This window comes from Panthera uncia (assembly GCF_023721935.1).
Source record: "Panthera uncia isolate 11264 chromosome C1 unlocalized genomic scaffold, Puncia_PCG_1.0 HiC_scaffold_3, whole genome shotgun sequence".
Classification (NCBI taxonomy): Eukaryota; Metazoa; Chordata; class Mammalia; order Carnivora; family Felidae; genus Panthera; species Panthera uncia.
Genome location: NW_026057584.1, coordinates 93542138 through 93558556, shown reverse-complemented (window position 1 = coordinate 93558556; position 16419 = coordinate 93542138). Strand labels below are relative to the sequence as shown.

The 16419-nt window shown below is 40.3% G+C and overlaps 1 protein-coding gene across 2 annotated transcripts in view; it reads right to left on the bottom strand.

The window, feature by feature from the left end:
- The window catches only part of MAP3K19 (mitogen-activated protein kinase kinase kinase 19), a 62629-nt gene that overhangs the window by 41433 nt on the left and 4777 nt on the right, over nucleotides 1-16419 (bottom strand). For both annotated transcript variants that reach the window (XM_049616178.1, XM_049616179.1), the window contains exons 2-3: nucleotides 13515-13710; nucleotides 1339-1527 (exon numbers count right to left, since the gene is read on the bottom strand). In XM_049616178.1, coding sequence (XP_049472135.1) covers nucleotides 1339-1527; nucleotides 13515-13688 — 363 coding nt within the window. In that variant the 5' untranslated portion in view covers nucleotides 13689-13710. The remainder of the gene's footprint in view (nucleotides 1-1338; nucleotides 1528-13514; nucleotides 13711-16419) is intronic.

Below are 16419 nucleotides of genomic sequence, written 5' to 3'. Positions count from 1 at the left end.
CAGTCTCTGAAAAGAAGTCACCTCTTATATCACTGTTTATTATTAGTTAGCACCAACACAAAAGGTTTGAACTGAGAGTAGCCTTGCAATAGCACATTAATTCAGCACCTGCTTATTAAACTTTGGATTCAGGTACAGACACCAGTTTCTTAAAATGTGGCTGCTAATCTTTATGGGTGAAAATGTGGTTATGAAAACAGATACTGGATTATAACAACCGTTATGAATACCATTAAAATAAAATTTATTGTCTTTCAAAAAATTTCTTAAAAATTTTTTTTTCAATGTTCATTTATTTTTGAGAGACAGAGACAGAGTGTGAGGGGCAGAGACAGAAGGAGATATAGAATCTGAAGCAGGCTCCAGGCTCTGAGCTGTCAGCACAGAGCCCAATGCGGGGCTCAAACTCACGAGCCATGAGATCATGACCTGAGTTGAAGTCAGACGCTTAACTGAGCCACCCAGGCACTCCTAAAAAATTTCTAAGCTTTAGTCATGGTTTACGACAATTTTAGACTATTGTTTAGTACAACAAAAGTATTTAAGGAGTTCTTTGGATTTTGTTGTAGATCCCCTTGAACTCTAGGTGACCAGAATATTGTTCACTTTTTCTTTATCTGTTTGTGTCTTGCCCATAAGGGAATGGAAGAAACTGTTTCCTAGCAGCAATTGATTTTCTTTCAGTTGGAAGGTCATGTGATCTGACAGTATCTCTGACGGTAAATACCAAGAATAGACAGTTGCTGGTCACCAACAATTAGAGTCCTTGGTTATGCATATGGTTTTGTAAGTTACTTCAGGAAAGAGTATCTATGGGTAGAAAATCTAAATAAGAAAATCAATAACTTGGGAAGAAAGTATTTTAAAAACATATCCTTTTAACTCCTTTAGTTACAACTAAATATTATGCAAAGCATAAGCTCTCTGATTCCCTTTTCAGGCTAAAGATAATAAGTGCAGCTGGTCCAAAGGGATCTAAATAGCAATTGTACAATAGGCAATGATGTCAAGGGAACTCCTCTGAGCAAGTTGACAGCAGTTCTCTGGGGGGCATCCTGGGAGCATATTATTTCCCATGGGTGCTATGTGACTTCTTCTAGCATCCAGCTGGAGGAAGGTAGAAATAGCCTGCTGCTGTGTTCTTTTATTATCCTGTTTTCCACCCCAATGTCCTATTTGATCCTGTTTCTTTCTATTTTCTGCCTGAAACTTTCTAGGACTGCATTTGAAAAGAACTCATTTTTATTTAAAATGAGTCATGTGTAGTCTATGCCTTTCATATCACTCACCTACCCACCTACCTACACAAAGGCAGAAGCAAACATCAATATAACTGACCAGCAAGTGTTGAAGTTGTTCAAGATCACCTTGCCATGAAGTTTGTAGAAGTTGCATTTGGGGAGCCTGGATTCCATTGATAGCCAAGAGTTGTCTTTGGACGTGGCAATTAGCCACATGAACTGCAGTTTGATTGCTGTAATTACAAAGGGTGATATCTGCTCCCTTTTCCAGAAGAAATTCAACAACCTGCAACAGCACAACATTCTTATGTAGCATCTTTGAGTGCAAAGAGTATCTTCAGGGCTATGCAGAAAACTTAGACATGACTTTGATTCATGATACAGAAAAATAGAATAAGAGGAGCATAAAAATGAAGAATTGATTTTGATGCAGCTAACTGCTATTTGCCTTTTTTTTAAAAAGATTTTATTTTTAAATAACCTGTATAACCAACGTGGGGCTCAATCTTTACAACCTTGAGATCAGGAGTCACATTCTTTACCAGCTAAGACAGCCAGGTAACCTTTGGGGATACTATCTTTGTCTTAAAACTAGACGTCTGTGAGTATTTTATGTTAAACCCACATAAAGCATCAAAGTCCTACTAGTATCACCTACAATTTGGAATATAAAACCCCTAAGTTTAGACATAGATCCTTGAATGTTGCAAGTATTTCCACAAGTATTTCTAGGGAGCAAATAAATGCTATTCAAAATATTGAATGCATAATTTATTCAACAAATAGGATTGAGTGATTAGCATTGGTCAAGAACTGTCCTTGGTGCTGAGACTTCAACAATGAAGAAGGCAGGGACCAGCCTTGAAGGCATTTACGAACTAGTGAGGAAAAAAGACAGATAAAAAGACAATTGCAACAGTGTGTTAATGCATTGATAGGGTAAATATAGAAGGCTGAGGGTGGGGGCGCCTGGGTGGCTCGGGTGGGTTAAGCATCCGACTTCGACTCAGGTCATGATCTCACGGTCCGTGAGTTCGAGCCCTGCGTCAGGCTCTGTGCTGACCGCTCAGAGCCTGGAGCCTGTTTCAGATTCTGTGTCTCCCTCTCTCTCTGCCCCTCCCCTGTTCATGCTCTGTCTCTCTCTGTCTCAAAAATAAATAAACGTTAAAATTAAAAAAAAATAAAGAAGGCTGAGGGTGTACTTAGAAGAAGTGTATTAAGCTGTCTTGGGACAGTTTAAGTCCAAGAAGACTTCTTGGAGAAAATTATGTCTAAGCTGAGAACCAAGGGATCAGAGATGCAGTTAACCAGGCAAAGACTGGGGGAAAGATTGCTTCAAGCAAAGGATATAGGATAAACAAAGTACTGTGGATGCTATGGACTGAATTATTTCTCCTCAACATTCATATGTTGAAGCCTTAACCTCCAATGTGACTGTATTTGGAGAGGGGGCCTCTGGGAAGTAATTAAGGTTAAATGAGATTGTAAAGATGGGGCCCTGATCTGATAGGATTAGTGTCACACAAGAGAACTTGTTCTCTCTCTCTCTCTGCCAAGTGAGGACACAGAGAGAAGGTAGCCTTCTATAAGTCAGCAAAAAAGTTCTCACTAGAAACCAAATTGTCCAGAATCTTGATATTGGACTTCCCAGTTACCAGAACTATGAAAAAAATAATTTCTATTGTGGAACCTTAGTGGCTCAGTCAGTTAAGCATCCAACTCTTGATCTCCCTCCAGGTTGTGAGTTCAAGCCCCATGTTGGGCTCCATGCCAGGTATGAAGCTTACTTAAAAAAAAAAAAAAAACACCACCTAATTTCCATTGTTTAAGCTACTCAGCTATGGTATGTTTGCTATGGAAAGCCCAAGATGACTAATACAGAGGGCAAAAGAACAAATAACATTTAAAGCTCTGGAAGGAATTAGGCATAGCTGGAGTTCAGGATGGGGGAAGGAGGGTAAGGAAATGTGATGGAGAGGTCAAGAGTAGCTAAATCCTAAAAGGCTTTACCAACTCCATTTAGGAATATAGTTGTATCTCCAGTGAAAGATTTTAAACAGAGGGATGACATGATGAGATCAGCATTTCAAAAAAATTACTGTGGAGGGGCGCCTGGGTGGCACAGTCGGTTGAGCAACAGACTCCAGCTCAGATCATGATCTTGCGGTTTGTGAGTTTGAGCCCCGTGTCGGGCTCTCTGCTGACAGCTCGGAGCCTGGAGCCTGCCTCGGATTCTGTGTCTCCCTCTCTCTCTGTCCCTCCCCTGCTCATGCTCTGTCTCAGAAATAAATAAACATTAAAAAAAATTACTGTGGAGAAGGGTAGAAGTTGGGAGACCAATGAGATTGCTACAGTAGCTTCATGGAGAAAAAATGGCTACTGAATCAGGGAAATAGATTGATTCTACTGAATCAGTCAGTAGAAATGGAGTGACTGAGGGTATAATCCATGAACACTTAGGAGGTAGGGCTAATTAGATGTTGGTGTTGATGGTGAGTCAGAAATCAAGATAACTCTCAGGTGTTTTACTTCAGTCCATTTTTGTCTATCTTTCCTACTGTCACTGCAGACAGGGCTACCATGATCTGTTGCCTGAAACAATGCAATGACCTTCTAATAAGTCTCTCCATTTCCAAATACCTTTGTCTGAAACTCATTACAACGGACAGAATAAAAAAGTTAGATAACTGTAAGTGTTACGAGGATGTGAAGAAATCAGAACACATATACACTGCTGTAAATGGTACAGCCACTTTAAAAAGCATTCTGGGGGTACCTGGGTGGCTCAGTTGGTTAAGTGTCTAACTTTGGTTCAGGTCACGATCTTGCAGTTTGGGGGTTTGAGCCCTGCGTTGGGCTCTGTGCTGAAAGCATGGAGCCTGGAGCCTGCTTCAGATTCTTGTCTCCCTCTCTTTCTCTGCCCCTCACGCTCCCTCTTTCTCTCTCTCGCCCTCTCCCTCTCTCTCTCAAAAATAAGCACTTAAAAAAAATTTTAAAAAGCATTCTGGGATTTCCTCAAATGATTAAACATACAGTTTCCATATGATTCAGTTAAGTCCACTTCTAGGAATTCTAGGAGTGGAATGAAAGAGAAATTAAAATATATGATAACTTTAAAATCTGTATGCAAATGTTTATGGCAGCATTGTTCATAGTAACCAAAACATGGAGACAACCCAAATTTCCATCAATGGACAAATGAATAAATAAAATATAGTATACCCATATAATAGAATATTATTCAGCTATAAAAAGGAATGAAATACTGATGCATGCTGCAACATGAACCTTGAAAACAGTATGCTAAGTAAAAGAAGCAATCACAAAAGATCACATATTATATGATTCTGTTTATATGAAAGTCCAGAATAGGAAAATCTACAGAGACAGAAAGTAGATTAGTAGTTGCTTAAGGGCTATAGCAGGGAAAGGGAGGAAAGATAGAAAGTGATAGCTGAAGGGACAGGGCTTCTTTTTGGGGGGGCAGGGAGGTGTAGAGTTCTTTTTGGGATGATGAAAATGTTTTAAAATTGACTGTGGAGATGATTGCACATTAATGTGATTATATTAAAAACCAATGGATTCCACACTTTAAATGGGTGAATTGTATGATATGTGAATTATATCTCAATAAAGCAGTTTTTAAAAATCCCTCTGCATGCCTTTGTGGCCCTGCAGGATCTGGACCTGGCCTTCCTTTCCAGCCTCATCTTATGCCACTCTTCCTCCTTCCTCTGCAAGTTCTAGTCACATTTTTGCCTTAATATGCAAGCTTCTTCCTAACCAAAAGGGTTATCTCTGTTATTCTCTCTCCCCCAACTGCTCTTCAAATGTCATCATTCATCATTATTTTACTTAGCATAAATGTAACCACCTCAGTGGGGATTTTTCCAGCCACCTTATCAAAAGATGATTCACTCTACTGGTTACTTTAAAGAACTAAGAGTAATTTGTAATTTAACTAAGTGCTTTTTGTTTCCTTATTTGTTGTGTTTCACCTTCAATAGCATGTAAGTCCAACATTGCAGGAGATCTTATCACATGAATAAATGTTTAAGGAATGAGTGAATGAACAATTTAAGATAAATAGATGGTGATGCTATTTAATAAAATGGAAAGCACTGATGCTGGCACTCCTCAGAAGAATTAGATTTGGGGATAAAGACAAAGAAGACAATGAGGACATACTGTGTTTGAGGTCTTTGACATGACATGTAAATGGAGATATATGGTTGGAAGCTCATTATACCATATATATACTCACACAGATCTAGATCTAGATCTAGAATATATATGTATATGTCTGTGTATACAGTGTGTATATACTATACACACACACAGAGGAATTCAGGTGAGAGATGTGGGCTGAAGTACAGAACTAAGAGCTATCCCCACAATATTAGGCAACACCAATATTTAATGGATGAAAAAAAAAAAAGAATCCATAATGAGACTAGAGAGATACTGCCTGGGAGGTGAGGTGAAAATACAGGAAGAAGCTAATGGAAGAAAGCATTTCATGAAAAATTGGTGTTTAAAGTCGCTAAGATCTGATAGGTAACAAAGGACATTATAGGGCATGTTGGCAAGAGCAGTTTCAGTGGAGTAGTAGGGAACAATGCCAGACTGCAGTAGTCTTAAGAGGTGAGAAAGTGGAGGCAGTGAGAATCAACCAAAGGAGCACTCTTTATAGGGGCTGTTGAAAGAGAATTCTCCAGGGGCACCTGTGTGGCTCAGTAGATTAAGTGTCTGATTCTAGACTTCAGCTCAGGTCATGATCTCTCAGTTTGTGAGATACAGCCCCATGTCTGCCTCTGTGCTGACAGTGTGGAGCCTGCTTGGGATTCATTCTCTCTCCCCCTCTCTCTCTCAAAATAAATAAATAAACATTAAAAAAAGAAATGGGGTGCCTGGGTGGCTCAGTCGGTTAAGCGTCCGACTTGGGCTCAGGTCATGATCTCACAGTTTGTGGGTTTAAGCCCCACATGGGGCTCTGTGCTGACAGCTCAGAGCCTGGAGCCTGCTTCGCATTCTGTGTCTCCCTCGCTCTCTGCCCCTCCCCTTCTCCCGCTCTCTCTCTCTCTCTCAAAAATAAATAAACATTAAAAAAAGAGATAGAAAAAGAAAAACAATTCTCCAGAAACTCTGGGAACTTGTGTTTTTGTAGGTCTTGTGAAGAGAGGCACTGACTGCCTTTGCTCTAGACCATATTTTAAAAATTTTTTTTAATTTTTTATTTATTTCTGAGAGAGTAAGCAGGGGAGGGTTAGAGAAAGAGGGAGACAGAGGATCTGAAGCAGGCTCTGTGCTAAGAGTGGAGAGCCTGATGCAGGGCTTGAACTCACGAACCATGAGATCATGACCTGAGCCAAAGTCGGACATCCAACTGACTGAGCCACCCAGGTGCCCCTAGACTATGTTTTCAAAGATGTTTGTATAGTGAGTGACTTTGCAAGGTAGAGATAATGTCTCTTCCTGGAGCATTGGGAAAACATGCTTACTTTCCTAGGTTTCCTAAGCTCAGGTTTCCTCTCTTATAATTCAACCCATTGTATGTGCAGGTATCACCTCTTCATACTGCCCTGTAGAAACTGGGGCTCAGAGAACTGAAGCAAATGCTGATACTACTATCATTACTATTGTGAATAGTAAACTGTCATTTTTCTGACTCAGGAGTCTCATGTCTTCTGCCAGACTCTGGAACTGTGGTAGGCTAACTTAATAGGTAGCAAGTAAGGAAAAATCTCAGATACTTCACAGTTCCTAATTTTTGCAAAAAAATGAGGTGATTCTGAAAGAGATAGGAATGACAGAAGAAGAATGAGGGCTTCGTGGGGGGTAATTAATGAGATTTAAAGAAAGTTCATGGGAAGTGGTAGCAAATACATTGACCAAATTGTATGGTTGATTAGGTAATAAATGATCCTCCATTTTATTGACTATTAATGCCTGTTTAAGGAATTGGGAGGCAGTTAAAGGCTAAGTGCCAAGAAATAAGTTCAAAAACAACTGCTTCCTGGTTTTTGATGATTTTTCTACAGGTGTTATCTTCCTCACCCATCTGGCAGTCAGCCTCACGACCATGCCACTATAACAAATAATACTAAGATTTGTCCTGGGTAGGCAGAAGGTTCTACTTCCTTTTAGACAACAGTTACAGAGATACGTATCTTTTCTGGGCTGGAAAGAAGGAAAATTCATGACTGATACAGGCAAAAACCAGGCAAACTTGGAACTTTGGCTCATTCATTTGGGATATGGGTAGTGAGATGCATTATGCTTGTTAAGGAAGAGTGACATTCATTATCTTAACAGCTCAGTCCTTCCTGCTGACAACCTTAGATCTATTTAATGATGATAGTGAGGTCTCAGAATTTTTTGCAGTGGGTTGCAGCCACTGTAAGGGAGCTTTAGACCTCCTGGGGAGATTTCCTTGAGCGGACAAATTCCCATGATAAATCACAGAACTAGTGTTCAGGTTCTTATGCCCTGGATGGGATTATAATACTGTTGAAGATGACCCAATGGTAAGAGAGAAAATGACACAAAGAAATCTAACAAATTTTTTTAAGTAAAGTTCTTTTTCTTTTCTTTTTTTATTTCCTTTTTTAAAAAAAAATTAAGCCTTATTTATTCTTGAAAGAGAGAGAAAGAGAACGAGTGGGGGAGAGGCAGAGAGAGAGGGAGACAGAAAATCTAAAGTGGACTCTGAGCTGACAGCAGCGAGACAGATACAGGGCTCAAACTCATGAAATGAGAGATCATGACCTGAGCCAAAGTCTGATGCTCAATCAACTGAGCCACCCAGGTGCCTCATTAGCAAATTTTTGTAATTAACCCCACTACCCTGGAAAACTCTCCTATTCCTTATGTTAAAACCAGGTAAAAATTTAAAGATGTTATCATGACAAAGGATTATCAAATGATTCAGATTAAGGTAGAATCCTTAAAAAAAAAAAAAAAAAAAAAAGGCCCTACTATGAAAACCCAGCCTGAGTCAACCAAAGGGTGCAAACCCTGAAGCTCCAGTAAGAAAGTAATGTGCCTATGGCCACTGAGTCAAGGGATCCCTGAGGCTGAAATCGATGGTGTCAGTAACAACGACCTTGCCACCTGATAGAGTGCTTTGTATGGACCAAAAACATTATAAGTTCATTTTGTTGAACAAGAAGAAGCCTCAATGCTTCTGGAAACCAAAAATAAATATGCGTTGCTTATTGGTCTGGAGCCATTCTCTTTCACCATGTTCCTAATCCCTCCCTCCCCCTGTACCTCAACCTCAACTGCTTTAAAGATAAAGATCATTATAAGTGGGGCCAAGGATACACAGTCTTCAAAGGGGCCTGAAGGCTATAGCCACTGACATGACTAGGTTGATGAACAGTGGGAAAGGAGAGACTCAAACTTTTATGGGTCTCTTAGATACGGATTCCCAAGTCACCATCCTGCCTAGTCCCTTGGGAAAAGTGGGTGCCTGAACTCAGTTAATGGGGTTTGAGCAAAGTTTGCAGTAGGTAAGGAAAGCTAAAATGATTCTGTGGGCGGGGCCCCTTGGGCCAATTCAGTGGATTATAGCTGTGGCTTCCATCTGAATGTGTAATGGGAATTAATGTGTTATACATGTATACTCCCTAATTCCATTAAGTGTCAAGAGGATTCTTCTGATTGTGATGAGCTATTATGTAGAGAAGTGCTAGTATCTTCAGAGTTCCTGACCCTTTTCAGTCTATGACAATAATTTTGCCAATTGGGGAGCTTCTGGCAAAGGGAGGCAGCCTCTATCTGGAGGTATTTCTTGGGGATTTGGACTTGTTGCCTCTTTGGCATGTCTACTAGATACATCACTTTTAAAAAGCAGACATTAGGGGTGCCTGACTGGCTCAGCTGGTTAAGCATGCAATGCTTGATCTCAGGTCTATGAGTTTGAGCCCCACACTGGGTGAGGGATTACTTAAAAAAATAAATACATTTTAAAAGGCAGATATTAGCTTGCTAGTGGGTTCTTGTCAAAACTGAATGCCTAATCCAAGGAGATCTTATGGCTCTCAAGTGCAATATTTCCATTTTGGGGGTGAGTCAACTAGAACTCAATGAATAACAAGGTAGGAAAAGCCCAACAAGCCTTGTTTGTCAAGTGGAAATGGTGTATTTAAGAATGCAACCAGTCTGGGCACATTGGCATCTCTGATTTACATGAAAAAAAAAATGGTATCTTTCCCTTTGCTGGAAATTTTAACCCCCACACCACCACCTGAAGCAAAACTGCTGGCTTAGGGGTACTTTCCTTCACAAGGATTTCCCTTGGTGCCTGGGTGTATGTCACTAATGGTTTAGCCAAGATGAAATCTGATGGTGTGCACTGGACTATTGCAGCTGTTTGGCCTCAGTGCCAGCTATGCAGAATTGACAATGGACATGTTGTTCCACTCAATGGGTAGAACTCAAGGCTGTTCTCAAGCTCTGACCAATACTCCCCTTGATGAACCTTGTTATATTTTTATGGATTCTTGGGCTGCTGCTAATGGTCTAGCTCTTGGGTCTACCACTAAGAAAATTCCAGACTGGCAGATTAAAAACACTTCTCTTGGAGCACCTGGGTGGCTCAGTCAGTTAAGTGTCTGATTCTTGATATTGGCTCAGGTCATGATCTTAGGTTGTGGGATCCAACCCTGTAATGGGCTCCACACTGAGCATGGATTCTCCCTCTTCATCTCTGTCTGCCCTTCCCCCAATCTTTCTCACTCTTTCTCAAAACAAATAAATAAACATTTAAACAAAACAAAACAAAACAAGATACTTCTCTTTAGGGACATGACCTATGGAAATAAATTGTCTGGGTCAACTCATGTAGAACTCCAATGCAAGGATCCATTCTCTGATGAGACAGACCGGAATAAAACTAGTGAACGATCCTGCACAACCCAGATTGCCTCCATTGCTGCCTGAACCCATCATCTTATTAGACATGGCAACACAGCCATCAATACAGACTGGGCACAAAGTAGAGAACTCTGTTTCAGACACAGGGGTGAAGTTGCAGCCATTGAAATGGGATACACAGTCTTTGTGGTGGTTGAGGGAAAGCAATGACCCTGGTACCTAAAAAGAGAACATCTTCAGTCCCATGAAGTATAGGGAAGGGAGGGACATTGATGACCTTTGCTCTTCAGAACCACCCTGGGAATTTCCCTCATGAAAGAAAATGTCCTGGTGTGTCTCTCCCAAACCATTCAAAGCAACTTAAAAGTAACTGACTACTAGGTCTTCTATCCCTTGCCAAACATCCCTGTTCATGACATGATTGCCAATTTCCTTAGCCTTACCAGGAAGTCTATTACTAACTGCAGCCAACAGCTTTGCCTCTTGCACTTTCCATCTAAAAAACACTTGTCTACACCTCCAGATTTCTTCCCACTACCATCCCTGCAGCCACCACTCCTCATTCTGTAGGGTGCATGAATGCTGCCTGGCTGTTGGCAGGGACAAATAGGACTGATAATTCTCCTAAATCAAGAGCCAGACTCCATTATTCAGATTGAATTGGGAATCCTAAGATCTACCAGCCAGTTGAGAGATCACAGGGAGACATTGTCAACCTGTGCCCCTTGACTAATGTAGGTCCCACTCAGAGGGGCCCAACAATTATAAGCACACCTTTTTGTCCCCAAGGGATACCCCAGGATTATATATTTTGTAGAGAAACCTGGCATTAACTTACATGCCTCCTGAAAACATGATGACTTACGCTTTAGGGGTGGTCATAAGAGACCTTCAAATCTTTAAGTAAATACCATCAGTAGATGATGTAGCCTCAGATGACTTCAGAGCTCTCCCCAAAATGATGCTGCCAGGTTACTTGAGGGAGCTTCCCAGAGGGGTGGCTGACTTGTCATTTATGTGCCACTGTGGACAATTATCGCTAAGACAGATGTCCAATTAGAAAAAGTAGAACAAAATTTGTTCCTGCCTTTACCTAAACTTATCAATGATACCACCTCACCTCTGCAGGACATTCAGGTCATCAGTCAAGACAATGGCCAGGGTTGTTATGAATGATAAAATTGCCCTAGTCTTCCTCCTTGTGGGCCAAGATGAAGTCTGTGCAATGGCTAATACAGACTTTTATACTTGGGTTGATGACTTGGACCAAGTGAGAAGATCAACAGAGAAACTTAAGGAGAAAACCATCTGGTTTATGGGATTTGTTCAGCTGGTGGTGTTCAGGACCATGGATTGCATGGTTGATGCTAATCTACAGTATGGCCTCATTCTGCTCCTTGGAGTTCTATTGATAGCAGTTTTAACTGAATGTTGTATGAGACAAATTAATGGATTTGGTTCCAGCCTCTGTTGATCAGATTAGTCAGAGTGGTATGCTCATGGGAAAATTCACCAGAAGCCAAGACAATGTATAAATGAAGGGTAGATATTTTCAGGAGACAAGTCTCCCTTGGTCTCTCACATTTCTACAAGTCTTATGAGCAGAGGCATTGACTGCCTTTGTCCCAGGGTCTCTTTTCAAGCTGTATAGTGAACAGCCTTGGAAGATATCTCCCTCTCAAGCAAGGAGTAGCTTACTACTCCTTACTATAGGAGATTTGTGTTCCCTAAATTTAGAGTTCCTCCCCTGCAATCCAACCTACTGTTTGAGCAGAGGTCATCTGGTCCTCTTCCTACCATCCTGTGGGAATCAGGACCAAGGTAAATGATACAAAACTGATAATACTCTGCCTAATGTTATTGTTATGAGTAATAAACTGCCCTTTGTCTCTGAACCAGTTTTGTTCCTTATGCCAAGGGTCTAAGAAATTGGAGCAGGCTAACCTGTTAGCTTGTAAGTATGGTAAAATCTTACATCTTTCATAGTTCTTGACATAGATCTGCAGATGAAGAGGTCTGAGAGAGGAAAGGATGTGATTAGAGGACGATGTGGGATCAGTGTTTGTTTATATGTCATCAAAAAGGAGATCTCTAAGCACATTAAGTTCTAATGGAAAGTAGCATCATTGTCAGTAATAACATAAATATGGACAGCACACATGTGTCCATCAAAGTAGGAGAGACAGATAAGTTGTGGCATAAATAGAATACTAGATATCAGTAAAAGTGAAAACCCATAACTACATGTCTCAAAATGGGTGAATCTCAAAAACCAATAATGATCCACATATGAGTGAAAACATATGGTATCTGTCTTTCTCTGCTTGGTTTATTTCACTTAGCATAATACCCTCCAGTTCCATCCACGTTGCTGCAAATGGCAAGATTTTATTCTTTCTCATTGCCAAGTAGTATTTCAGTGTATATACAAACCACATCTTAACAGAAGACCATGGGGGAATGGAAGGGGGAAAAAAAAGTTACAGACAGGGAGGGAGGCAAACCATAAGAGACTCTTAAAGACCGAGAACAAACTAAGAGTAGATGGGGGGGTCGGGGAGAGGGGAAAGTAGGTGATGCGCAGGGAGAAGGGCACTTGTTGGGATGAGCACTGGGTGTTGTATGGAAACCAATTTGACAATAAATTACATTTTAAGAAAAGAACAAATAATGAAGAGAAGGAGCAAGTTACAGAGGAACACATGTAGTATAAGTTTGTTTTTATAAAGTTCAAAAACAGGAAAAAGTACATTATGCATTATTTAGGAATATAAGCAGAGATGGCAAAACCAAGGAAATGATTACCCTAAAATTCAGGATAACGATTATGAAGGGTGGGGGACACAATTCAAGAGGAGCACATAAAGGGCTTTTGAGGCAAGGCAACGTTCTAATTTTTGGCTTGGATGGTAGGTACCTGGGTGCTACTGTCATTTGTGTTTAAGTTGTATATATGTATATATATTAGCATATATGCTACGTTGTATATATATATATAAGTTGTGTACATATATATATTTGCATACATATATATATATTAGCATATACGCTACATTTTATAATTTGTTTAAAAAGTGTTAATAGGAAGGAGCCAGAAGAGAAAAAAAGCTAAGAATACAGTGAAGAGAGAGGCTAATTGAGATGGCCAGGCAGGGTTGAGGGTTCACACGCATTTAGACTCTCAAGACATTACAGAGGCATCAGCCTGCTGTGTTGAGTGAAATGTGTCTTATTCATCCTAATGTCCTCATTCTAAGCCCTTTCCTATCCCCCTTGAAGCCTGTCTTCAGGCATTCTTTCATGGAGGTAAGTGATTATGCTATTCACAAACATCTCATTCTTGGAATCTTTAGCTTAGAAGATTACCCATGGGCCCAGGACATCACATGGTACCTCTGTTAGATTTTCTTCTGCTGCAGTAATGAGAGGTGTATTTCCAGTCGTTGGATGCTGAAAGTTAAGGTTTCCAAGGATGGAATGGACTTTACTAATATAGTCACAGATGAGTTCCACATCACCCCTTGAAACTACTTCCAGGAAATCATGAATCAGTTTATTTTTATTCATCTTGCTAAGTCCATAAATTTGCCTGGCAAAGAAGAGAAACATTTAAATGAGAGTCAACAAAGCATGGGTGGTTCAAATGTAACATAGTCTATCTTTAGTGTCACCTCTTTCCCTCTTTTATGTATAAAATATTGTAACAGTTTTAAAGACAATTTTGAAAAAGAGGAAAACTCAATAATCCCACCAGCCTTGGTTTTTTGCATACATTTTAAATTAGAAATAACAATTTTCACCATCACTTTGTGAGATCTGCTGTGGTATAGGAGAAGAAAGGATGGATCTACACCAGAATGGAAAGAGCATAGGCTCTGGAGCCTGAAAGAATTTGGGTTTCAATCCCTCATCCATAGATTCCCAACTGTGTAAACTTGAGCATGTCATTCAACTTCCCCAAATTTAATTTCCTCATCACTAAAATGGAAATGACAATTCCCTCTTCAAATGGTTGGTGAGGATCTGAAATACTATATACAAAGAGTTGGCACATTCTTTGGTGAAAATTCTTGCAGGATTTTATTTTCTCTAGCATTGATTAGTAAAATCCCTGTAACTATTTTCTTTATGAAAGTCCTATTTTCCTAACAATATTATAAACTCCTCAGCAGCAGGGACATTCCATGCCTTACACTTTTGTATATGCAATGACTCTAATACAGTGTGAGTCATTGAAGAGCATGGTGGCCACTGTTCTAGATTTTCCAGGAAAGTCCTTATTTTAAACATCCCATTTTGGTTTTCCAAATCATTGAATATCTTAGACTGCAATTTTTGAAATCACCAGATTACCTTCTCCATGGAGCCTCTTGCTGCTGGAAACAGCAAAAAATCATGTATCAGACCCTATATTCCAACTTCAGCTTCCAATACCATAGTCACTGCATGTAGACACGCTATTTCATTGAATGGGCAATTTACTTGCAATGAACTGGCATTTTGTTGAAAGCAAGAGAACAAAAAGCCCATTTCGTAGTACAACTTTGTAGATAAAAGTTAACAAAAATAAGCAAGAAAATGTCTAGAATTGGCCTTTAATGTTCTAAATACACAAATGCCTTCAGAATTCATAGACCAGACTACATAGAGCTTTTTTTTCCAAAGAGAACATGTACTTGACTCCAGACATAGTACTATTTGATAAATTCATCCATTCGTTTAAGAGGATACTATATGTCCTTCAGTTGCTTTTATTGACCTATTCACAATCAAAAATAACATAAAATAGTTAAAGCAATGGGGTGCCTGGGTGGCTCAGTTGGTTAAGCCTCCGACTTTGGCTCAGGTCATGACCTCACGATTCATGAATATGAGCCCTGCATCAGGCTCTGTGCTGACAGCTCAGGGCCTGGAGCCTGCTTTGGATTCTGCGTGTCTCTCTCTCTCTCTGTCCCACCCCTGCTTGCACTCTGTCTCTCTCTCTCTCAAAAATAAACATTAAAAAAAATTTTTTTTAATGTAGTTAAGACAAACTGTGAGAAAAAATGCATGGTTAAGAGTCAAAGCAAGCAACAAATAATGAATCTTATGATGTCAGAGAAATGGGATGGCCACACGGCTGAAGCACTCCATGGGAAAAAAGGTATCGATAATATTTGGAGAGCTGGAGAGAAGAGGAAAAGACAGTTTTGATGAGGGAAAGGGCAGGAACAAGGCCAGTACCCAGGGTCAATGAGGAGAAAGTGGACCAGATGGGAATTTATACTACTTCTAACCAGGATGGGAAGCCCATAGAGAGTTTTAAGTAGTGTGTTATATGGGGTGCCTGGGTGGCTCAGTCAGTTGAGCAACTGACTTCGGCTCAGGTCATGATCTCATGGTTTGTGGGTTCAAGCCCTGCATCAGGCTCTGTGCTGACAGCTCAGAGCCTGGAGCCTGCTTCACATTCTGTGTCTCCCTCTCTCTCTGCCCCTCCCCACTCATGCTCTGTCTCAGAAATAAACATTTTTTAAAAAAGGAGTGTGTTTTAGGAACAGTGGGACTTTGGGAAGGTTATTATGATATAGAAAGGCAAAAATAAAAATTGAAAGTAAAGCTTAAAGGGTTTGTGACTGATCGACCATGAAAAATGAAAATGAGTCCAAGAGGCAGTGTTTGAGCAACTGGGGAAGACCTGATGCTGGGGGAGGGGGGCATTTGTTTTTACAGAATGATAATCGATGAGGTCAGCAACAGAGCCAGAAGGTAAATAGGATATCTTGTTTCCTTGAATCAAAGAAATGTGGCCTTAATTTAGTGCAGTTTCCTAAACTAGCTTGAGCATAAGAATTATGCTGTCCCTTTGTTATGAATAAAGATCCCCAGGTTCTTTTTGATTTAGTATGTATGGTTTGAGGCTGGAGACTCTCCGCATTCTTTGTTTTAATTTAAAAAATAATAATACACTGGTTTTATTTATTTTTTAATAGACTCAGGTTTTTTAAAAAAATGTTTATTACTTTTGAGAGAGAGAGACAGAGAGAGGGAACGAGCAGGGGAGGGGCAGACATAGAGGGGGACAGAGGATCCAAAGCAGGCTCTATGCTGATAGCAGAGAGCCGGATGTGGGGCTCCAGCTCACAAACGGCGAGATCATGACCTGTGCGGAAGTTGGACTGAGCCACCTAGGTGCTCCTATTGATTCATTTTAAATAGACTTTATTTTTTGGAGCAGTTTTAGGTTCACAACACAACTGAGTCGAAAGGGTAGAGAGTTCCCATATACTCTTTGACACCACACATACACAGCCTCCCCATT